At 39.9% G+C, this 26,037-nt stretch overlaps 1 protein-coding gene across 1 annotated transcript in view; it reads left to right on the top strand.

Moving 5' to 3' along the window:
- The window catches only part of LOC125246326, a 110,182-nt gene that overhangs the window by 65,409 nt on the left and 18,736 nt on the right, over positions 1-26,037 (top strand). The window contains exons 8-9 of the mRNA XM_048157287.1: positions 9,331-9,378; positions 9,625-9,755. Coding sequence (XP_048013244.1) covers positions 9,331-9,378; positions 9,625-9,755 — 179 coding nt within the window. The remainder of the gene's footprint in view (positions 1-9,330; positions 9,379-9,624; positions 9,756-26,037) is intronic.

Raw genomic sequence — 26,037 nt, 5'->3', positions numbered from 1 at the left:
TAAGGTAATTCACTGAGTTAGATTTTAAAATGTCAGGAGAGCAGCGGGGCAAAACAGCGCATACACATCTAATTACGTTTTTTGACTACAGCTAGCAACATTCGCTGGCTAATTGTGCAGTTCAATTCCAGGATAAAAATGATGCACTTTATAAAAACCTAATAGTAAAATTAACTTACCGAACTTCCAGAAATACACCATTCTGCTTCTCCAGTCACCAGCGGCTGTGTTCTTCCGTCTGTGTGATGTGACATCAGGTGGCACATTATTTACAGCAATCCTGTATTGTTGCCTGGTATATTACAGCCAGGTTATAGCAGGGTTATAGCAACACTAAAATATACTGTAAAATATTCCCGCTCAATCAAAATTACCCAGAATGCAATACTGTATTATAGAAATGTGGTATTGTACTGTAGGATTTACAGAACTGTGCTGCTAAATCTACAGTGACATTTAACAGTGTGCATTGTACTTTATATGTGTTTTTCATGCCAATAATGTTAATAAAATGATCAAATGCATTCAGTGGCACTCATAATTTCTCTTATTTTCACTGGAAAAAAATCTGGCTAGTGGAAATTCTGATTACTTTTTTTGATCACCAGCCAATGTGGCTGGTAACTTTCTAAAGTTACCAGCCACATTGGCTGGTGATCAAAAAAAGTTAATTTAGAACCCTGCTTATAAACATATTAATGGCAAAAGTGTCATTACACTGTATTTAGCACGAACTAGGCTACCATAATATGTGAGCAACATGTATGTACATGTTTGTATTTTTGAGAGAATAACCTTTATGCATGGTTATTGAAAAAAAAAAAAAAAAAACTTAAGTCACTGAAACGCAGCCACAAAACCAATACAAAATATGTGTTTACAAGACTTCTGGGTATTGGAGGTTGTAGACTAGAATTTTTGCTTCAAAATGATGTAAATATTATCCTGCCTACTTGTTCATATAAAGTAATATATTGATTTACATTTTGTAAGACGCTTTTTTGTCAGGAAAGACAGTATGCGGGAGGTGTGAATCTTCATGAATAATGCTTTGATTCACACCTGAGAAGACAAAGACCCTGCATAATGAGCTCTTTCAGTCAGGTAGGCTATGTGAGAGGACAGTACAAAGTAGTTTTTTTTGGTAGTTTATTCAGAATATAGTTAATATAAATGAGACACATTTTGAATAAATCTCAGTATGGCAATATAGTCTGGGTTTTGCCCGGCAGATAAGCTCTCGCTGATCTCCTTGGTCTACTAGAGTGTCAAGCAGACCTGTGGCTGTGTTTTACAAGCAGTGGCTGGCTAACAGCAGAGGGACTCAAGCTTTAGGGAGAAAGAAGAGTCGACCGGCACTGCTGACATGGTTATGTTCTCATGCAAAAACATAAACCACCCACGAAGACTGTCTCAGCATGCTTATGCCCAGGCATGTGAGACAGCGATTGTGGCCGTCAATGAGGACAGGAAACGACTGCATCCAGAAACCCACAGGTTGAATGTCATCTTTCAAAAGATGCAAGCTCAGACCCGTGCAAGCTCTTCTAGGGGAAAATGCTTTCTTTTTAGTGCTGAAGCAAACTGGGGAACCAGTCAACGCAACACTGACAGGGAAAAAGTGCAGCCTGTTCAGTGTGCTCACTCACAGCTGAATGATCAGCAGCTCATTAAAGGCGCTCACTCTCTGTAACTGTGAAAACAGCTGTTTGTTAAAATCAGTCGGAGAATGGCCACCGCTGAAGTGCTGTCTCGCCAACACACAGAAAGAGGTTTCCTCCTGAAGAACTGGCTTGAAGAATACACAATTCTGTAGATTGCAGAGCACTCAAAGAAACAAACAGCTCAGCTCTGAAGCAAAAAACTGATTTGCACCTGCTGCTCATTTATACCTGTGCTGCAAGGCAGAGCAGCTGAATGCAGTAATCGCAGGCCAATGTGCACTGGCTCATTTAAGTTACGCTTGAAGTAGATTGTTCTCTCTAGTGAGATCCCAGTCCGTTGGTCATCCGACGTGACGTCGGGAGTGACCGACTGAAAGGCAAACAGCTTTTTCTTCTGTTGCAGGGCTATATCAATTCTGTATGATGCCAATGAGGATCTCTAATGCCCTGCCCAGTTTACAGCATTTAATGGAGCTTGTACTTCAGGGTCTGCAATGGAGTATTTGTTTGATCTACTGAGATGATATTATTGTCTTTTAGTGATTTCGCACAGCTGGACTCAATCTAAGTGCTATCTGGCATGCTCTTCTGTTACTTTTCTGGGCCACCATGTTTCTAGTGCTGGTGTTGAGCCAGACCTAACAAAGAAAAGTCAAGACATGGCCAATTCCAACATCAGTCATGCAGGTCAGTTTCGTATTATTGACAACTCATTAGACACTCTGCATGCACAGCTGAACCCCTGTACCATCTCACAAAGGAGTATCATTCTCTTGGTCAGCAGAGGAAAATGAAGCTTTCAGTGTACTGAAGCAGGCATTTACATCACCACCAATTATGGCATTCCCAAATCTTTCACTTCCTTCCCTCCTTTACACGGATGTTTCCCTTCATTCATTGGGCTCTGTTCTGTCACAACAAATGGAAGGAAAAGAGCATGTCATTGCATATGCCAGCCATGTGCTGTCTGTTTCAGAAAGAAAATGGTCTACTTTTGACCATGAATTGTATGCCATTGTGTGGTCAGTTTGAAGGATAGTGCACAGTCAGCAGATTATTATGCAAAAGAAACCTCTGCAGGGTGATACAAGACTACACTGCGTAATTATCCTGCTTATTATGCGACTACTTGTCAGATAAGAAAATAGTTGAACACAAAATATTAATTTGTAATTTTTATTATCTCAAAATGCCTCGCAGTACCTACCTGAATGCTCTGTTATCAGTTGCAACGATTCTTGCTGTGCAATAACAGACCACAAGATGATGAGCAAAGGTGATTATACACGGGGAAACTTTTTGTCCCACTAAGAATGAGCAACAAATTTATATCTGGATACGTTAGATCGGTCGTGGGCAATTTTTTGAGATCCTCCAATTAGAATGTTAGCAGCCGATCACGTGACCGGTTCAGAGATTTCAGAAAAAAATTCTAAAAAGATGGCGGCCTCTCAGCGGCAGTGGAGTGGAGAAAAGGAGTGTGAACTTATATCTTTTTACGCTAGTAAGTTGTCATGCGTCAACCCAAAACAGGGAATTTACCTCATATATTGCTTAAAATACCAACAACTGTCCAAAGTAATTTGTGTAAGCTGTAATTAAGCCATTGAATGTTTTCATAAATACTAAAAAGACAGAAACAGTTTAATGTCTGTAGTAGCGTAGGCTGTATGGCATGTGGTACGTGAATGTAGCTTTTGATACGATCGACGTGGGTTTGAATCCGCCTTTTGCTGAACTCGCTTTTCTCCCTTTTCCTATCACAAATCAGATCGGAAATGCATTTATTTTTAATAAAAATTAAGGAAATATTTGAAAAGTTGAAATAAAGTGCCTAACAAGTGTTTATAATAAAGTATTTATTGGGTTGGCAATAGATTTGTTCCTCTCTGATTAGGTGCTGCCAACTGTCTGTTGCCCTAATTAGTTACCCTGTGTCTCATCAGGTAGCCTGTTGATGGCAACATTGCTGAAAAAGTTGCCCCGTGTATCATCACCTTAAGCCTACTGCAGGGAGCTGTAACGATTTGTACAGTTATTAATCAATTTATGGGTGGAATATGAATATAATAATTCATAAAGCTTTATGAATAATTATTATGCATATACCGACCCAAGGGGGAATTAACCGTATATGGTGAATTAATTACAACGAATTATAATCAATCACATATATGATTAGTTCTGGTTTAATAATTATGTAGAAAACTATCGGTCTGTCCAGCAAACCGTTAAGTTATCCACAGACTATTACGACAGAAATGTTATCCTCTGGCCACAAGGATAAATTCCTATGATAGCATCCAAACGTAAAGCAAGGATATAGGATCGAAAAGTTAAAGTGACCTGGCTTTTGTTGAAATGAGCAAAAAGAACAATCGAGCATGAATAATGTGTTTAATATATGCAAACTATGACTACAGAGGTTATACGTCTAAAATACAGAATATACAAATACATACAAAAAGGGAACGTAGAGACAGGAAAGGAAGGAAAGAGAGAAGGCAAATAGCAAAATCTAACAGCCAGCATAGAAATCAGTTTCATTATCTAAGATTCAGAACGGTACTTGCATCAGTTTGCTTGCGGGGTTTCAGGTCAGTGCTGCTGCAGTTCATTGGCTTTTTCCGTTTCCACTGGAGGGTTTGAACTGAGGACGTGAAAGCTAGTTTTGCCGGAGAGATGGTGGTCCCAATGGATGAGCGCGATGGAAGCGCGTCGCCGTGACGTCCAGGAGAGACGTGCGTGAGTAGGCGATGGATGTTTTTGGGCCGTCGGGAGAACACAACGGAGAATCCTGGTGTTCCTTTTTATGACAGATAAGCCGACACACCTCCTTGAGGTGGAATAGCCAATGACATTGGTGCAAAGTTGGCGGGCAAGCTCTTTCTTTGTTTGGTCTCCTAGCTGAATTTGCATACTTTACGACTATCAGATCGGATTTCGAGATGGAGTACTTTCTTCACAATATCATTAAACACATAGAAAATGCATTTGTCAGCTATGTGACATATCTCAGTGAATAGCTCGAGTCCGGAGCTTTACGGAGAGATCAAACTCGATAGATCAGAAAGGCATATAAAAGAAGTTATGGTTTACAGACAAAATTCCATCATTAAAATGCACACTAGCACAAATACACTCATTTAAACACTAGGAAACATGCATATGCTCGAAATACATGATGGATATATTTCGGCATAGCTGTATTTTACATATACAGTCAAAAATGTATGTTTGTGTGTTTCTGTATGTGTCTGTGTGTGTGGTGTGTGTTGGAATGTGATCTGGTCAGTCTCTGGGTGGGTGCTCCTTTTGAAGTCTCCAAAGTTGGGAAGTTGGAGTTTTCTGTTTACCCTCACGGGTCCACAAACCTGCCAAAAGTCACAGTCGGCCGGAGCCGATTTAGTGATTTACAAACAAAGTTCATCAGGTTAAAAGTGTTCTGAAAACTCCAAAGTTTATTGACTCTGAACGGATCCATCCAGACGTTACAGAGCGTGTAGAAATATAAATGATTGATGCATGGTTCTGCACTAAGCATGGGCAATTTTGTAAAAAGACTTCCAGTGCCAGGTAAATGTAAAGCAGATGATGAATATTCTTCAGATTCACAAATACCAAAACAATGTGTCTACACAAGGCGCAAGCGGTGCAAATAAAAACAATCTATTAGAACCCATTGATGTTCAATAATTGATGCTGTTACTGGATGTGGTGCGACACAGTACAACAAATCCCTGACGGTAAACTGATGCCCTGTTCTATTTCTGACAAACTCCAGTGCTCTGATACAAACAACAAATGGATTTGCAATGTACGCATCTAGACATCAGCTGTTGCGGCTCGGCCGTCGCATCCAGAGCAGCGAAAAAACAAGAAAATATGAAAAATATACCGCCGACTGTTGTTTTATTCCCTGACCAGTGGAACACTTAGCAGCAAATGAGCATATTAGAATGATTTCGGAAGGATCATGTGACACTGAAGACTGGAGTAATGATGCTGAAAATTTAACTTTGCCATTACAGGAATAAATTATATGGTAAAACATTCAAATAGAAAAAAAGTATTTTAAATTTAAATATTTAACAATAATGTGTTTACTGTAATTTTTAATAAATAAATGGAGCCTTGGTAAATAGAAGAGACTTTCAAAAATGGTGGGCCTAGCAGAACAATTTTGGAAACCACTGGGCTATAGAATTTGACCATTAACCACACAATGTCAAATCTTGTTCAAATCCAAAATGATTGAACAGCAAAGGTCAGATCCAGATTTAGCTGTTGTTTTCTTTTGGATAGAAACGGGACGTAAACCACCCTTATGGAGTCTATGTGATGCTTCACCATACATCAAAAAACTATGGGCACAGTTTAGTCACCTCCTTATTCATAATGGAGTGTTATGCAGACACTTACACAACTCTTTTGGTGAAAACTTGGTGAAAAATAGTCATTCCTACTTTGTTGATTTCTGAGATACTCAGTCATGTCCATGGACACCCATCAGTGGGTCACTCATGGGCTTCAATGTTGCTATGGCCTGCCAAGGCTCCAGACCCGCCATTGCCGCCCACGGCCCCTTACCCGCCATGGCCGCCCAAGCTCCTAGACCCGCCCTGGAGACCTCCGTTCCCATCTGCACCTCTCCCTGCACCTGCGTGAAGGTCTCCAGAGCGCCCACTCCCCCTCCCCGGTTGTTCCATCTATAGCGTGAGGCCGCACCTTCTGGGAGGGGGAGGTAATGTCACAGTTCCCTTCATTCCTGGACTCCACTTCCCATCATCCTCCTTGTGTCATCACCTGCACTCACTTCCTCGTCATCTCCCCATCATCACTCATCACCTGCACCTGGACTTGATCATCTGCACTCCCTTTATAATGGACTCACTCCCAGCAATCCTTGTCTTATTGTTAGCTAGATGTGTTTTTGGTTGTGTTATTCTCCTTCGTTGATTAAAATACCCTATATTGTGGAAGTCCGTGTATGCCTCATCTCTGCAGCAACCAAGACCGTAACAATACTAATAGTATTAATCTATTAATAATTATAGACATCTATGCTATTAATAGCATAGATGTCTATGCACCTGTGCATCCTCGCTCATAGCTCCTCAGGAAGTTTTCTCACTCGTCGTTCCTCATCTCCTTGTGGTGCATTTTTAGAATTAAAATGGCCTTCGAGATTTTCTTGGGTTTCTGGGTTGTATCTGTTAAAGTCTCAGCTTTGCAAGCTGGGACACAGAACAGTATATCTGTTATGTATTTCCCCTTTGAAAGGCTGACTCAGAATGAGAACTGTCTGTTGAAAGGGTACCTTTATCCCTTTCTGATGAGGAGGAGATTGCAATTTGGCATTTCTCCATTCGAGTGCTGTGATTGGCTGCTGGCATCAGAGGGAACACACACAGTGTGGCCCACCCTTCTTTCCCCTGTGGAACTCATTTGCATAAAGCACAAAGTTGGAAGTCTTTACTATGTCTTTAAAGTTTACCAATGCATTTCTCACTTTCCAAACCACCACCAGAATACCTTCGGCAATATTCTAAACAAAGAGACTAAACATGATGGAAGAAGATTGAGCTGTCATGCATTCATTCAATTGTACATTACCAGATGAATTTGAGTCAGATGTTGCACTACAAATAGCTGTCACTGAGAATACTTATTTCTGTGAATAAGTATGAAATGGATGTGTGTAGTTTGCAATAGTTTAAAGTTTTCCAAACATAGTTATGAATGGATTTGGATGGATTTCTGTGATATCTCTTTGTTTCACCCACTGCTGCTGAGGTCCTGAGGATTTTTTATGGCAGTCTCTGGCCAACCTTAGGAAGCTGTCTCTAGATGGGTGAAGGGCAGAAACTGCATGTGGACCAATGAGAAGTCCTGTCCTTCCCAGTCTTGGTACAAGAGGTCTTCTTCTTGCCCTCTAAGAGGTGTCTGGATGTTGTCTTTACATCTTTATCTGATGGTGTTGGACAATTTGTTTGTGTTAGTCCACCAAGATCCATTTAAAATGTAGCAAACCTTTGTCCGCTGTTACAGACAGAGAGGGGCTCAGCCATAAACTGGGCCCTGGAATGTGCTGTTCCCTACAGATCTGTACACTAAGTTTGTCAATCTCTACCCACGGAGAGATCAAAGAGCTATCTTAGTAGCAAGCTGTATCTTCAAATACTACATTCCCCAACTGAGGCTCTACATTCTGACCAGTTTGAATCTGATCTCATAAAGCACCTTTGTAACTTGCTGTCAGTCAAGAAGCTTTATACATTGCCTTATCATAGTGCTTTAATCACACTCTAAAATATGAACTTTCCAGACATCTTTTTGAATCAGGCACGAAGTGGGATGAGCACCTCCCACAGGTTGCACTGCCTTATAACACCACCAAACATAGTAGCACAGGATTGATGCCTTTATTTTTGGCTCATGGCCAGGAGGAGACACGCTGCTCCAGGACAGTGTGCACGCCAGCAGAATGTGCTAACATGCTGTGCAAGAGATTTCTGTGTTTCTTTATTTTGTGTACAAGGTTTAAATATGTATCAGTTGGAAACTTTAGCCAGAACATGCTGTTATACTGATGTCTTATGGGCCTGTTTGATTTCTTATGTTACAGTATTGCTAAAAAATGCTTTTGTTTCTTTTGGCGCCTGTTCATACAGATTTTGAGAAACATATTGTTTTGGATGTTATACATACAGTATATTTTGTTTTGTGCCTTATATGTTTTATGTTATAGAAATGAAGACATTTCTTATTGGATAAGGGAGTGTTATGTAGGGAGTGCAATTTAAGGGTATAAATAATGTTCTAATACCGTGTATAGATCTTGGTTATAATATCGCGAGAACAAGGTCTTTGTCAAACGTCTGACAAAGACCTTGTAGTCGTCCATTTTAATAAATGTATATTTGGGAGCAACAGTGGCAGTGTGCCGACTTTTGTTTATTTTTGATGTGCTTTATTTGATGGAGCACCTGCCTAAAGTTTTTTTCTTGGATGTGCACACATTTTTTTTTGTTTTTTTAATTCATCTATAATATCGCGAACTGATTGAAAGAACAAAGCCAAGAACCCACAAAACAGGCTCTGGGTAAGAACTGTGAAGCTAGTGTATAACGCTCACACGCATTGCACTGGCACTAGCTACCTGCAAACTACCTGTTGCAAGTGTACCTTGGAAGCTGGAAAGCTTAAAAAGCCTTTTAAAGACAAAGAGTTGTCACACCAAATATTAATTTATTCAACAGGTTTTAACTGAAAAATAAAAAAATGGTCATGAATGGTGCTATTTTCCTGAGTGCTTACATTTTGTTTTTCACAGTACTGTAGTTTACAATTAGGTTGTTACAAACATCTTGAAGAAGTTTCCATTATGGATTTAGGCTTCACAGTTTCCTTCTCTTCATGTACAGTAAATCCCAGACTTGATGAGGGCTAGTGAGGGCCATACCATCTGATGATACATAAATCTCAATGGAGTATTTTGTACAGTTCTCTCTGTCTCTCTCTCTCTCTCTCTCTCTCTCTCTCTCTGTCTCTCTCTCTTTCTCTCTTTGTGTGTGTGTGTATATATAAATACAAGGTGTATATTTTTGTTTTATGCTTTTATTTTCTTTTTTTCTAATGTAAAATATTTTATCTGCTAAACCAGGAAACGCTGAGAGAATACTTAAGCCTGAAGATGTGACGACACCAACAGGTAGTCTGCTTACTTTGTCTGTGCTTTTGACACATTGAGCTCTGGTGCTCATGTGGATGTTTGAGTCTGTTTCCTGATGCTATTCATCCCTAGCAATTTTCATTTACTCTCTATCAGTCAAATGGAAAAATAACAAAGCCTCCTTAAATTGTATTAATTTTAATAATTAATAATCTCTATTATTCTGTAATGAATTTTGTAATAACTATAGGAATGATCATTATATGCAAAACTCATATTTTGCAGTTACAGAAACACCACCATCCAACCAAACAGATGTGAATTTATGTTGTATCATTGGTATTACCACCAGCATTTGCATCCTTGTGATTTGCTGTGTGATTTGCTGTGGCATTGCCTACTGTTTGAAAAAAAAGGTACGTTGATCAATTTCTAAAACTTACATCTGAAGATTTTAAATCTTTATGAAACCTACAAATATGCTGAAAAGATGGACCTATTTATTTGTCTAAAGAATACTAACAACAATTAATTTACATATAACATAATTATATGGCTATGATTTGTTTTTACACAAATTTTAATAGCCATTCATCACAAAAAAAAAAAAAAAAAAAAAGAAAAAAAAGTTGTAAATTTAAAACTTTTTGTTATGGCAACTTTAATGTTTTCATTTTATTTTATTTATATTATATATCTATATTATAATTACTTATGCATATTTCTATGTGCTTATTTCTATTGAATTGAAATATTGGTATCCCCCTGTAGTGACACATGTTTAACTAGTGACAGGAAATGACACCGGGGGCAGTGAACAAGTTTTTTGTTGTTGTTGTTGTTGTTTTTTTAATTTAAATTAATAATTTTAAAGCTAAAAAAAAAAAAAAAAAAAAAAAAAAAAAAAAACACAGTTAATCATGTTTAATTAAAACCCCACTTCCAGAAAAGTTGGGACATTTTGTTAAATGTAATAAAGTAATTTATGATGTTGTGATGCACTGTGATGTTGTTGATTCTCTTTAACCTTTATAAATATAAACATATTTTGAAGGCTGCAACACTCTGATAAAATTGTGACAGAGGCAATATAATAGTGAAAAGACTATATGATATTCAAGTTAAACTGTTTTGAAACAGTCCATAATTAGCTCGTGAATTGGTAATAGGTGAGAGCATCATGTCAGAGTATAAATGAAGCATTTCAGTCTTTGCGAGCAAAGATGGGTCATGGCTTACCACTTTGTACCAAATTTCATCAGAGAATTGTCAAACGATTCAAAAATCACATTTCTCAGTGCAACATTGCAAAGTATTTAGGTCTTTCACCAACTAGTCAGGAGGCCAATTCTGAAAAGGGCTTCCGTTAAGACTTTTGCGGACATGTTTTGGTACAAGCTGTCACCCTATTTTTTTTAGTTAGAAGACACCCATAGGTAAGATATTAGGGTGGTTGTTAAGCTGATTTTTTTTGTGTGTGTGACTTTTACAAGCAATTTCAGGCCAATTTTTTGGTTTTCTGCTCAACACGACATGCCAACAATAAATGTTGAATATCTCCACAACCACGAGGACCATATACATAACCAGGGTATCAAATGAAAGCCAACACTCATGGGATGTCAGCTGAAGTGTCAGAATGAACATTTATTGTACAGAGTAAGAGACAACAGAACTAGAACATGAAAAAAACAATCTCCACCTAAAGAGAACCAGTTTTCAAAGTGAATATCAGCTTGGAAACATAACATAGTATCCCAAAACCTCTATCAATCAGTACCCCTATCTATGGGAATGAGTCAAGCTAAGTTTAAAGCTTGTAGGGAGAGACAGTGCAATGCTGCACAAGTTATAATACTTTAATGTCAAGGCGGAAATGTAGAACTGTAGATGGTGGTCTATGGTGCTATTTGACTTCATTATTGTACCAGGTTGTGACACAAATTAAATTTAATTGACATATCACTATAGTTATTAATTCCGTCCTAACATAACTGCTCTCTCACTTCTTTAGGGTTAGGGGTTAGTAACTAGTTAGTAGTAATAACTATGTAATAGTCGTATGGCAAAGGTATGTTTTTCTTCATCAAAGCAGTGGCACTCAGGTAGGCAGCCAACAGAAGGCACCAAGGGACCATGTCAATGTGCTCAGTTTGAGTCCTGGTCAGGGACACAAAAGAAGAATTTACTGTTTTGATAATGAATACCTTCTCAAAATAAAACATGCATGCATGCATCCAAGGGCATAATATAAATCTAACCTACAAAACAGCCAAATCATGCCAAATAATCTGAAACAATATAGTTGCATATAATGTGGCAAAACTCAATAATAATGATGTGTAGTATTCTTGCACCAAGCTGCACAGGCACACCCACATGCCCCACTGCAAAATATTCCACTTTTTCATCATCGACACTGCCTGGTACTGCACTGACTTCCACTTTCCTTGCATCCACATGTCGTCAGCTCCAAGCACCTGGCCTGTACAGGTTCTTTGGTTATAAGCTGGGGGACAAGCATTCCATCCTTCATGTGCCAACCACAACTGGTTGATGAGGGCAACTGTGGATGGGTCACTAGTGACTGTTTCCAAACCTTTGTTTGATAGTGGGCCCTGATGAGGCATCCTTAGTTGGTGGTAAAGTATTCACATTGGCTTTCACGTTCTGAAACAGGGCACAGCGAACATCATGGATTGAATTGCTGGTCGTTTTTGGATCATACAGTTTGCAGACAAACTGTTCTGCATAGAATAGCTGGACTTGGTACTTCATCCTCACCAAAGTTGTGGAGAAGATGAGGGCACTGCTGGAACACTTTCCACATGGTCCTTTTTCCATTCCAGTGAACTGACTGGTAGTTTCGCAGCCAGTGATGGCATGAAATGCCAACAGACCATCCAGAATCTCACTTGACATTTTAATATTATGCACTTTAATGTAGCGTGGTTTCTTGGCAGTTCCTTCATCCAAATTTCTGGGCTCAGCAGGTGTGCAAACACATGAAGCAACAACAGTACATCTGTGTCTCTGCACTGAATGATGAGCCTCTCATACCCTTTGGTTGTGACATCAACAGCATGTAGCAATATGCGGGTATCTGCTTCTTCATGTGCAGCCCGTAGGTGGGAAACATCAATTCCAGCTCCAGTTGCCACTTTTTCAGCATCATCAAATCCCCCACTTATTACAGTTTCAAGACCATACTGAATAACATGCCTTTTCAAGTTCAATTGAAATGAATTGTGTCAGGTTGGCCTTGTTTTCGTCCATTTCAGTGAAACTATTCCAGTTAGCTGGCATCTTTACATCATTACTTACAATGGTGTGAATTTCTCACTGCGTGGTGCTGCGTGTTGCTCTTGTTCCACCCTTTATGGAGTTCTGTAGGTACTGATCAAAGACTAGATCCACTCTAGTAATGTTCCCATGTAGATTGCCAGTCACTTTCTGTATGAAAATGTCAGCATAATCCCCAAAGGTTGATGCATTTTGAGGTTTTCCTATTGCACTTACTAAAGCCATCCCATCAATGATAGTGCATGTTCTTTATATTAAGTGGCCTTAACTACTATGTACTTACATCAAAAACTAAGTACAATATACTTATTGGGTTCATATTGAATTGCAAAACACTTTTGCTGCTATTGAGGTGGGGTACGGGTAAGGTTAGGGACAAGTTTGGTGGTATGGGTAGGTTTAAGGGTAAGGGTAAGGGTAAGGTGTAAGGGATGGGTCAACAGTGTAATTATAAATGTAATTACAGAAATTAACTACAGATGTAATTACATGCAGGTGTTTTTAAAATATAAGTACAATATAAAAATGTATGTACACAATAAGTGCATTGTATCAAATGATTAATTAAATGTAAGTACATAGTAGTTAAGGCCACTTAAAAAGTGGGTCCCATGTTCTCACAAGAGATGGACTTAGCACGGTGTGGTTAGTATGGTGGCTAAGTCAGCTTTGCTTGTAGGTCTGAGCACTGACTCTGTTGTGGCAAGTGAAAGGGGGACTGCGCACAGTTCTTCTTGGAGAAGCCCGTCTATGTTAACCTCTCTGCCACTGTCCATGGATAAAATGATGCGACGGAAAATATCCCTGTCAGGCTTCACACACTTGGATTTGAGTTTTCCAAGTTTGCTGTCTGTTCTGTAAAGATTTGAGAATGTTTTAAGTTTTCTCTTAGTGAGGCTGTTATGAAAATTTGTGTTCATTGTGCTCATTCTTTTTTTCACCAGCTCAGTTACCATTTGTTTCCCAGACTCTGCAGCATGTGTTAGATCATTCAGTATATCTTCTGAAGCAACATCACCGGTTGTCAAAGACACCAACTCATACATATTCTCCAGTTGGAAGTCATGGTATCTCTGGAATTGGTCTACAAGTTGAATGACATCTTTGTGGTTGTCTTCATCATCTTCTCCATCATGTGTCAGTTCAAACAGGGATCTAGTGTCCTATGCTAAAGATGCACGTTCATTGTAGGTGATGGACCAACGGTTTCTAGCTGTCTCATTTTCAGTAATGCCTACCAATCCTCCAGCAACCTTTCCGGTTTTGTTGATATGTTCAAAGCAAAGATCAAATGGCACCTTGTGTTTGGCCTCTTTGGCTACAAAATCACAATCTAGGAAGCCCTGGTAGACCCGTGGTGCTGTCTGTGCCAGATGTTCATGCTCTTGAAGGCCGACATGTAAAGCTTCCAGTCACCACATCTCAGTGCCCGTATGAATGCCAGGAGAATAGACACAAGGTCCATGTATTGTCGTCAGAATGTAAATGTTGGTTTGTCTTCATTAGCCTTGTCAAACTCAGCAAGGAGATCTTGAACCTCTCTAACTTTCAGAACAAGATCTTCATAGCATGCTGCAGCTGCCTCAATATCTCCACATCGTATGTGTTCGGAGAGTGCGTCTGCCAACTCAAAGCAACTGTTGTCTATTGTGCTATCATTGTCATCCACCCATTGCAGAAAGGTTGGCCACAGTATTCTCCAAAGTGCTTCAAATGCAAGTTTGTGTGCATGGGCTACACGGTTCCACCCCTTTCCCTTCATGATGTTTTCAGCTGTGTTCTTTCCGAACACAACACTTTCCTCAAGAATGTCCCCCCTCAGTCCAGAATCGGCAAGATGCTGTCCAATGACTTTTTAAAAGTTCATCTGCACATGAAAGCCACCCAAGAGAATAATAATATCCTCACACTCTTTTTGATAGTGCCACTGAAGCATCTTTGCTTTGCAGTAGAGCTGCTCATCAAAGGTTATGATTGTGTACTTTTGTGCTGACACAACAGTGCCCCTTGTGGTGTGATACTCTTTGGTATTTATTGATTATTATTTTTTAATGATCATGCTTGCACATAAGTTGTATTATATTGCACATTTGCCCAAAATTATAGTAGGCAACATGGAAGAAAATGGAAGCACTTTGGGAAAAAAATCCGCTATTACCACTTTTAAGAATATAGTGTTAAAATGGACAAAAAAACATTTTCTAAGCTGACAACCTGGCTAGAACACATGTTGAGGGGTTAAATATTAATACTGCATAGGTTGTATGCTTGTACCAAAAAGTGTCCGACAAAGTTTTAATATCAGTTTTGGCCCCCTGACTAAACTACCATACATAATATTGTGAAAAGTCTCAGTGAATGCCGAGAAATGTTGAATGTGTGTGATCTTCAAGCCCTCAGAAGGCACTGCATGAGAAACCGTCATGCTGTTAAATACAGCCCCATATGCTCAGGAGTACTTTAGAAAACCATTGTCACTTAATAGAGTCTGTTGCACATCAAAAAAATGCAACTCAAATATCTGTTAAGCAAGGAGAAAGCTATATCTGCTCAATGCAGAGATGGCGGCGAGTTCTCTGGGCCCGAGCTCATCTCAGATGATACAAAACACAGTGGAAATGTGTGCTGTGGTCAGATGAATATACATTTCAACTTGTTTTTGGGAAAAGCTTACAATTCTCAGTCCCAAAGACAAAAGGGACCAAACCAGACTTTCATCAGCAACAGGTACAAAAGCAAGCATCTGTCATGGTATGGAGGTGCATCAGTCCAAACAGCACTTGCATATGTGTGAAGGTATCATTGACTTGTAGATGTATACTGGGATTGTACAGAGACATATGCTGCCATCTTTCCTTAGAAGCAAGACAATGACAAGCCTCATCCTGCACATGCTAAAACAAAGTGGTTTAGACACTCTAGAAGGGATGTGCTTTACTGGCCTGCCTGCAGTCCAGATTTGTTAATTATTAAAAATGTATGGCCCATCATGAAAAGTAGAATCAGACAACATTGACCACGGACTACTGAGCAGCTGTCTTGTATCAGTTGATATTGGGCAAACATTCCACTTGCAAAACTGCAACAATAAGTATCCTCAATTCCCAAACAAATAAAAATGTGTAATTAAAAGAAGATCTGATGTGACAGTGGTAAACAAGCCTCTGTCCCAGCTTTTTTGGAGTGTGTTGCAGCCATCAAAATTAAAATTTTTATATTTAAAAAATTCAATTAAACTGGCCAGTGAAAACATAGATTTTTTTTTCTTTGTACTTTTGTCATTTAAACAAAATACAATTAAGTTGGCCAGTGAAAACATTGGAAATTTCTTCTTTGTACTTGATGTTCCTTGTGAGAGACACGCGGCTGCGCGCTCCAGTAACTTTCCACACTCCACAGGCGCCGCATGCAATGTTTTTGTCAGGAGACAGGAGTAACAGCTGCAGATTATGAGTTACCTGCGGTGAGTCCGACATAATGAATCCACTAAGTGTGAGCGCGGCTTTAAGTTTATGAATGTAAATTGATACTTATGACTTATCGCGCTCAAACACGTCCAGTCAGAGCCAGTTGCGTTCAGTCTGCGATTACAGTCGGTGTTCAAATTCCATGTGAAAGTATATAAATCTGCTTCAGGAGCAGGAAACAATCGCTGTATGTTGAGCATAGTCTTAGAATGATTTAGCTAGTCGTTAAATGTGTGCCTGGCTTAATAACACAGCAAATGCCGGTGGTAAACACTCGTGTTCCAATACTCATGCATGAGTTTTGAGAGGCGTTCCCTTGAAATGAGCTGTGAAGGAGGGGGGTTGTTCTTACGTATGCGCTCATTTCAAATCTCAGTCGACGAAAAGATCCTCTGTACCACCTTTAAAGGAAATTAAAAAAAAAAAAATCACAGATTCTTGATTTTATTACAAAATGTCCCAACTTTTCTGGAATTTGGGTTGTATTTTAATCCACTGACTGCTTGAGAAACAAGCATACAGTAAAATATGCAAGTGTCTGTGCACATAGTTACATGGGTTTACATGTGACTGTCACAGTGTGGAAAACAAAGTAATCTTTAGTAAATCCAAACACAGAATAGCAAAACCACATGACAAAGAACTAAGAAGAACTCAGGGCTTATCAAACAGTGTAATCAATGTAGAAACAAAACAGGTGTGGGGAACTAATTAACAACTATAGAAACAAATCAGTGGTGGGAAAATGAGAACAAAGGAAACTAGATTAAAACCAAAACAAGAACAAACACGTGACAGTGGCTGCATCTGAAATTGCATTCTTTTCTAAAACAGTAGGCTATGTGGCAAAAGAAGTGTTCAAATTCACAGTACTCATAAAAGAGTTGGCAAAAAGTATCTGGATGATTTACTTCTTCCAGCAAAATTCTGAGGTGTGCATTCAGTGGACACTTTAGGCCACGAGAGAGGATTTGATAATGGCAGTGAAGCGAGGCAACTGATGCTGGTAGGTCACATGGTAAGGGCAAGATGGCATATGTATGTCCAGATTACATTCATACTACACAAACTCATACTATATAAAACATACTGTACTTTTTAGTGTTCACAAGTTCACATTCACATTATTTACTGAATTTTGGCCTGAACTTAGATTACTCCCCCTGGTTGTGTTAAAAATAGATAGAACTAGAAGTGAGGAGATGGGCAGGAGGAGGGATGCTGATAAACTGTCAAATGAACAGAGGTAAATCTGCTGTATTTATACCTCTTGTCATTGGTGGAGTTGATTAACTGAATGTTCTCCACTTGGACTAATTAGTTTAATTATCTAAACCTGCTCCTCCCGAACTTTGGTAATAAAACATCATGTCATGAAGTAATTAGTTATTCAAAATAAGTATGCAAAGTATGCAATTTCTTATGCAGCCAACTAGTCCTACAGTAGCTCATGCATTGATTTGGCAGCCTTAAGAATTAACAATTACAGATAGTGACAGCAATACAACAGATACCGTTTAATATTTCAGGATAAAATAAACATAAATAAACATAAATACGTAAAAACATAATACATAAAAACATCAAAAAGCGGACAAATACAAGAAAAAATATAGTATACACATCAAACACCACAGTCAAAGGCATAGTCCAGAGTGAAAAATAAACAAATATCTGACCAACAGTCCAAACAAAATGAGCAGTAGAGTAAAAATAAAGTAACCAGAGTAGTTCCTCGTAGAGTGGGTACACCAAGAAAACTGCATCTTGAAAGCCACAGTGTGCAAACTTTAGAACAGAAAAGGGTGACAACACTCAATGACAATGGCCACCACGCCACGAAATCATGCCATTAAACACACAGCTACTTTGTCTGCAGAAAACACACTACAAACACTGTCAGGTTGGCAAGCTAGTGGATACAGATTGGCCCGGATGAAACAACATAGCAAGCGGCAGAGCAGAGCACACCACTTCCTTGCAACAGAGGGAATCACACAGATGTAATCACAGTTAAAGTCCATTTTATGAGTGTGTGAAACACAAAAAAAAAACCTAAAACAAACAAAAAAAAAAACTTAATTTATATTTTAAACAACAAGACAAGACCAAAACAAAACAGCCCCGGTGTGAAGCAGAAGCCAAATGCACACAGTGTACTCACACCGAATGCCACATCTTCTATAACCTTGAATAACCAAAAATGATGACTGTGGCGACCAGGGCGGGCGAGAGCCGTGAGGGAACGGCGCGAGGCCGGTGGCGCGAGTGTTAATGAGCTTCACCTGGGAGGCGCACCGGCCTTGAGTCCCTCACGGAGGAGCTCCGGGAGCATAAAAGGAGGAGCGACTACAGTGAAGGACGAGAGAGGACCAGGCCTGGACTTTATGTTATGTTTTATTATGTTTGTGTGGCCGGCAGACATCCGCGAGGGTCTGTCGGCATTACTTTCGTTTTGTTATTTGTTTATTTTGAATTAAACTTTTGTTGAACGTTCGCCGGTTCCCGCCTCCTTCTTCCCACATCTACTGACCTCGTTACAATGACTAATAATTTTAAGGTACGAATAAGAATGTTGATACGGTAATACCTTTAAAAAATAACATTTTTTTTATAATATTAAGCTGAACTAGTAGAGCATGATATGTCATCATAATGACAGTGTGGGAGATCGTCCTTGGAAGCCCCAATCACCTCTGAGTATATCAGAAAAGGCCAATAAAATGTGAATGAAGTTGGCGTGCAGAATTTGCATGCGAGGCCACACCCATGTATATGGGTATTTAAGGCCAGCTGCATACAAAATGCATTACAGTTTTGTTCTGAGGAGCCAAGGTAGCGTTTCGGCCACATCAGAGGTCAGTACAGAGTATTGGCCTGAGGCACACGTCTCCATTTCCTCCATCTGGGAAAGAGGGTTATCTTATGTAACCGAGATGTTCCCTTTCTGTCATTCACTTCGATGTGTGTCATAACGACAGAATGGTAGTCCCTATACTAAACACCACAACTACCGTAAATGCTGGCAAGCGACTGCAACAACACATGCAGCAACACTCACTCGTAACCTCCCAACGCCCAGGGTAAATGACCTCAGGCCTCCTGACAAGGAGCGCTACCACCTTTCAAGAAGTCACTGTGGCTGTGGGGCCTCTTCTTGTTCTTTTAAAGGCAGAATCATATTATTTTTGAAAATAAACAGCCGTGTTACAACCTGGTTGTTAACCCTCAGGGGTCTGAGGATTTTTGGGGCCCTGGAGAAGTTTTGACATGCCCTGACATTTGTGCTTTTTTCAGTTGTTCATAAACATATTAATGACAAAAGTGTCATTACACTGTATTCAGCACAAACTAGGCTACAATAATATGTGAGGAACATGTATGTACATGTTTGTGTTTTTGAAGGAATAACGTTTATGCGTGGTTATTGAAAAAACAAAAAACTTAAGTCACTGAAATAAGGCCAAAAAAATATATTAAAACTGTGTTCACAAGGATTCTGGGTATTGGAGGTTGTAGACTAGAGTTTTTGCTTCAGAATGAAGTAAAAATTATCCTTCCTACTCCTTCATATAAAACAATAGAGAGATTTAAATTTTCTAAGACACTTTTGGTCAAGAAACACAGTATGCATGGAGGCGTGGATCATCATGTATAATGGGTGATTCTCACCTGAGAAGACAAAAGAATTGAATAATAATGACCTGAAATGACTTGCATATGTGACCTGATCCAGCAAAATGAGTCACAGTGACCCAAATTTCAAAATTGAGATTTTGGTATCAAAGATGAGACAATAAGCTTTAAAATGATATCCTAGTCAAAGTTATACCTTAAATAGTTTTAAAGATATACCCATTTGAATTATGGTCGTCTGCCCTCTTTTTCTAATTGAAAACCTGAGAAAATCGTTTTTTTGTTGATATCCTTCAAAATCCATTGCATTTAAAGGGATAAACTATTTATTTTACAGCTTAATTTGACCAAAGACATTTTTATATATATAAATGCTAAACCAGGCTGAAGCTCAAATTATTTGAAAGTATATACTTATTTGAATTAACCCTTTAAGACCTGAAGTCTTTTTTAGAGGGTATTTTTTTTTTTTTTTTCTGAGCGACACACACAAAAGTAAAGACTCATAACTCCAAAAGTCTAGCAAGGAGAGTCAAAAGGTAGGTATCATTTGTTAGAAAACATTTTAAATTTTAAGAAAATATAAATTACATTACATTTGGACATTTTCTTACTGAGAAACAGCTGATAAAAGACAAAAATATATATACTTTTTTAAAATAATTTTTCTTTTTTTTTATTTGACATGGAATAAATCAGGAACACAATAAGATCGCTAAAAATTCTTTTTTGGTGATGCTCTCCTATATGTGAGCTGCATCTGGTTCAAATTTCGTGGTGATAGCATAAAGAATAGTTTGAAAAATTGTTGTTCATTTTTTCCGCAGCCAGGTGGCGCCAACGGGCGGTAAACTCCGGTTTAGAGGTGCTTCTCAGCACTCGTTAGGAGTTTCAAAATGGTTCGATGCATTAAAAAGATGAGATTCTAAGCTTTAAAATGATATCTATTTTGTGTTATTCCACGTTGGAAAACGAACATGGATGGGTCCGGGAACATTGCATCCGAACACACTGCATCCCGGAGAGATGAGACATGTTTTTAGCCAAGTATGTTAAATCATTCCGTGAGTAATATCTTGTGATCAACGCAATATATTATATTGATTTTGGATTCGTTTTAATCTTGAGAATCTGCTTTAAATATTGATGTGCCATTTTTATGATCTGTGCATTTTTCATGAAGTTATGAGCACGTGAAATATACATACCTGTATTCAGTTAGCGGCTGTGCTATTTTTGTTGTAAACGCATATTGCTCATTAGAGGGTGAAAACAACGCAACAGAAGCATGTTGGAGGCTTGATATGAAAGTTTAAAGTCTTTGGTTTTGTATGCAAAAAGAATTTTTGTGCTACCTATATGGATTCAATTTTTATTGGGTTCTAAAGAGAGACACGCAAATGGGAGTTTTATTTTGTAAGGCGCGCTAGTCTGACAGGAGGATGGCTGGACCGATCGCGAGCCTGTCAGTCGAAACGGGGCTTCCATTGTTAAAAATCAGCGTTTAGGTCAGTGTGTTCACATTTCTAAGCTGTTTGATTGGTTCTATACAATGTGTAACACCGTATTTGTAGAGCAGAGATAATGACGTTTCAGGGGATACCGGGAAATGCTCATAAGTGACGAGAGGAGTTGAGAAGTTCATTTCCAGCGAATTTAGTAAAACCATGTCAAATTTAATAGCCATTTAAATACCTTTACTCAATTATCTGGACTACGAAACTTTGGGAGATTATTTTTGAAAGTCTGTTCTTTGAAATTAGCTTTAAAAAAAAAAATCGATTTTTCATTGTTTTTCCACATTATTGGCCCATATCTTAAAATAGAACGTTGCGACTTCCGACTCATTTCGCCAGATCGGGTCACATATTAATGAGGCCTTTCAGTCAGGTAGGCTGTGAAAAAACCCTCTGTGATCATGCTGATAACAGGATTAAAGTCCACTCAGGACAAAAAAAAAACATGATTTTTGTGATCTCATGCATGCACGTATTATTGCACATGATATGAAGAAAATTTTGTATAGGCCTATGTTAAATTACACTACCAGTCAAAAGATTGAACACATTGCCATTATAATGTTTTTAAAAGAAGTCTCAAGTCTCTAACCAAATAATGGTTTTCTATTTTAATATACTTTAAAATATAATGTATTTCTGTGATGCAAAGCGTCTGAACATTCCTACCTCTAGGGCATTTCATATAGGCTACTATATTTGTTATATTATAAAGCCTAAATGTTGATGTGCAGTTGACAAACTATACATCATTAAAAAGATCTAAGACTCAAGCTTCACATTTTGACTCTTAAAATCTTATATTGACCATAATTTCCTAATATGCTTAAAAGCATACACATTTGGAGAAATATTGATGGATTCTCATATGTTTATATCAATTTCTATACAGAGGAGTAATATTTATTATTCTATATTTATTGTCATCATTATGAGCGCTGGATGCTGTGTTTTTAATTCATACTTCATACCGGAGGGCGCTCTACCCCTTTTGTCCACAAATGCCTCAGTAAAAGAAGAGGCATATCATGTGACAATCAAGGAACTAACAGAGGCAAGAGATCGCTAAATATGGCTATTCAAAACACTTTTGAAGACAATAAATACATGATTGAGATGACGAATGCATGTATTGACTGAATTTGCGTTTGAATAGCGCTGGCTCCGTGGGCGTGGCCGCATTAGCGGATAATGAGCTGAATCACAGACTTCTGACATGGCTCTCTTTCATACAGATTACATAAACACAGAAGGTTTGTTTTCGATTTGACTTATATGTTTTAAAACCTGACATCTTAACGTTTTTTTAGACATAAGTGTAATTTTTTTGTCATTAGTATTCACTAAGTTACAGTTCATTTTCTAAGAACTATCAGATTGGACTTCGTTCAGAGGGAGACGAGAGATCACGCATCATGTTAGTTTTCTTTATTTTACAAAAAGCACAACATTTTGTTTTTACTCTGAGTGTACACAAATGAAAGAAGATATTCCACAGATTAAAATGGTGTATAACTCTTAATTGTATGTGCAACATTGACGGAGTATTTTGAGTCTCTTTCACACTGATAAGAAAAAAACCACGGTGGTATCGCCGGCGATACCCTCAGACCTCAGCGTGTTAACGTTGGGAAACATGCTCTTTCCCCAGAGGGATAGGAATGCTACATAGATCACATCCTACCCAAAGGGAGATAACATGTGGAATATACACCTAAAGACTCACCAGTGGGAAGTACTACCTAGGGAAGATCTCTGTGGTGGGCTCCACCAGAGGGGGAGACTAGCTACCTGGTGACAGAGCTGGCTTTGTCTAGGAGAAGACACTGGGTTCACTGAAAGGGGAACTGAACAGTGGAGAATACATTGGGTGTTCGTCAGGGCAACCACTCCAATAGGAGCACTACCCATAATACAAGGGCTCACCTGAAAGGGGGAAGCAACATGAGTAATAGGCACGGTAGTGAGTTCCTCCACCGAACTCACGTACAGAAGAAGTGCTAGAATGATTGAGAAGTGGTCTAGGCTTCACAATTCTTAGGGAACTGAACTAGACACAAAAGCGCACATTGTTGCCTTGGGGGGGCGGGCGTTTATGTAAGCTCTACACCCACTCAGTTTGTTCGAAACTTACCCCATGTTACTGAAAACTTGAGATGAATCTGGTTCTATTTGAAGATTATAGAATCTTGCAAAGGTATTGGGTGTAGCCCAGCCCGCAGCTCTTCATATGTTTTCTAGTGAAGCACTGTGTGCCAGTGCCGAAGTGGCAGCCATGCAAGGAGTAGAGAGAGCTCTAACTCCTAGTGGACATGCCACTTACTGGGCCTGGGTAGAATGACATCCACAATCAAGTTCTCTGTTTGGAGACAGCTGTCCCCTTCTGCTGACCTCCGAAGCAGACAAAAAGCTGTTCAGATTGTCTGAAACTCTGTGTCTGGTCCAGATAGATGCACAAAGTGTGTACTGGACACAACAGGGACAACAGAGACATGGTCTCGGTGGATACAGCGCCTCTCAGGAACCTAATTATGAGGTCATGCTTACTAAGAGATTCACCGCAATGGCAGCCATGTAAACTTTAAGCATGGAGGCAGACAGGTGCTTTTCATGGTCTTGCTGTTAAAAGGAAAGCACTGACGCAAGGCCACAGCTCTGTGGGTCTTCGCCTTGGGAAGAACACCATGTAGTGAACATGCGCCACTTCAGAGCCTAGAGCTGCCTGGTAGAAGGAGCTCTTGCCTAAATGATGGTGTCTATCACTGCTGGTGATAGGTCTCTAGATTCCACCTCTTTCCATCCAGGGACCAGACATAGAGGTTCCAGAAGTCGGGGCACAGGTGCCAGATTGTGACTTGCAGAAGGTCCTTCTTCAGGGGGATTCACCAGGGATGGGCTGACACCATGAGCCTAAGCTCAGTGAACCAAGTCTGGCGAGTAAGGGGTAACCATTAGGACTTATGTTATTGTTATTTGCCTAAGCCCCAGGGGTAAGCCAGCTGTGTGCTAGTGCATCTGTGCCGAGGGGACCCTCAGTCAGGGAATATAGGAATATATGGGATTCATGATAGGCAAACAGAATTGACTACAAATCAGCTGGACTATCAGGAGATGGAGTCTCCATTCTCTACCTGTCTTAGAGGCATCTGTTGTGAAAACAACACATCTGCACTCTTGTCCTAAGGGAACTCCTGCTCATAGAAATGCAAAGTCTGACCAAGGGCTAAAACGGCTGCAATAAAGGGCCGCGGCGACATGCCCATCTTGGAACTCGAGTCTGAAGTAGCGGTCTCATATGTTACCATCCAAGCAGCATGACAGTGGCTATGGATGCCATGTGCCCCAGGTGCCTCTGAAAATATTTCTGTAGAACCACTGTCCTGTGCTTGAACAAATTCAAGCAATTGAGCATTGACTGAGCACAGTCTTGAGAGAGCCGTGCTGTCATGGCGACTGAGTTCAACTCCACAGCAAGAAAAGAGATGCTCTGCACAGGGAAGAGCTTGCTCTTTTCCCGTTTGACCTAAAGTACCCATCGAGATCCCTGTGTTTGCAAACCAACTCCTGCGACTGTGCTAGAATCAGCCAGTCGTCGAGGTAGTTGAGAATGCGAATGCCCTGCTTTCTCAATGGAGCAAGGGCAGCCTTCGTGATGAGGCGACAGGGCCAGCCCGAAAAGGAGGACCTTGTACTGATATGCTTGACCTTCGAAGGCAAACCGTAGAAACGATCTGTGGCGAGGAAAAATCGAGACATGAAAGTATGCATCCTTCAGGTCTACCACTGTGAGCCAATGTGACAGGTTGCGGAGCACTGGCCATGTGCCCAAGTACTGCACAAGCAATACTAAAGGGATGATATCCGGGGTACCCGCGGGGGGAGCCCGCAGCAAGGTGGAGCAAGGCCTATCACGTTGGGAGGCACTGCATCTTGAAAAACCCGTTATGCATAGTGCACTTGAGCACTGACCTTGGTCAGAGGGCCCACAGTGGCAGTGGTGCTATGTAAAACACTCACCGTGTGTGGGCCTGGGGCATCAGGGAGCGGGAAGGTGAAGGAGTCTCGTCCACTGAGGTCCTGATGCTGACTTGTGGTGTCTGGCCATCGAGAGCACGATGGCCTAGCACACTGTGAGAAGGAGTTTGACCCAGGGAAAGAAAATCTGCTATTTCTTTCTTCTTCTTTTCTTTTTTTTTTTGAAGTTGTAAAAGAGTGAGGCTCACCCGATATTATGGGGCAAGCAGTTCCACCCTCTCCGTCCCTGGGTCACCCATCTCAGAATGCGTGTGAAGCCTAATAAGGGTTCCTCACGGCCTTTTGACAAGCAAATAGTGTCACTTATTTGCAAAATGACCGCTGAGGTCTGGCTGCCTGGGCAATGCTGCTTCAACATGAGCAAAGCCCAAACACTGAAGACAGCGATTGTGTCCTTCCGAGGAAGAGAGATATTGCCCCCATCCCGCTGAACACAGACAGTAAACCACTGTGTAAGTGTTCTTTTAGAGAAATTTGCTCCTTAAAAGGGAACATTTTCTTTTTCAGGAAGCTGCTGAAGCATCCAGGGAAGCTCTCGCACTTATCCATGCACTGGTGAGAGACTGCTGAATGTGCCCTATTTCCAGCAACAAATGAGACGAATGGAGCTGCTTTCTTTCTCACACAAAAGACGTGAAGCTTCAGCTCTGAAGAATAAGACTGGAGTGCATTTTGCATGCGGCAGGCCTTAAATACCTGTATGCATGGGTGTGGCTTGCATGCAAATTCTGCATACCAAC

Source organism: Megalobrama amblycephala, linkage group LG14, assembly GCF_018812025.1.
Source record: "Megalobrama amblycephala isolate DHTTF-2021 linkage group LG14, ASM1881202v1, whole genome shotgun sequence".
Taxonomy (NCBI): Eukaryota; Metazoa; Chordata; class Actinopteri; order Cypriniformes; family Xenocyprididae; genus Megalobrama; species Megalobrama amblycephala.
The sequence above is the reverse complement of the archived record's forward strand: the minus strand, read 5'-3'. Positions and strand labels throughout refer to the sequence as shown.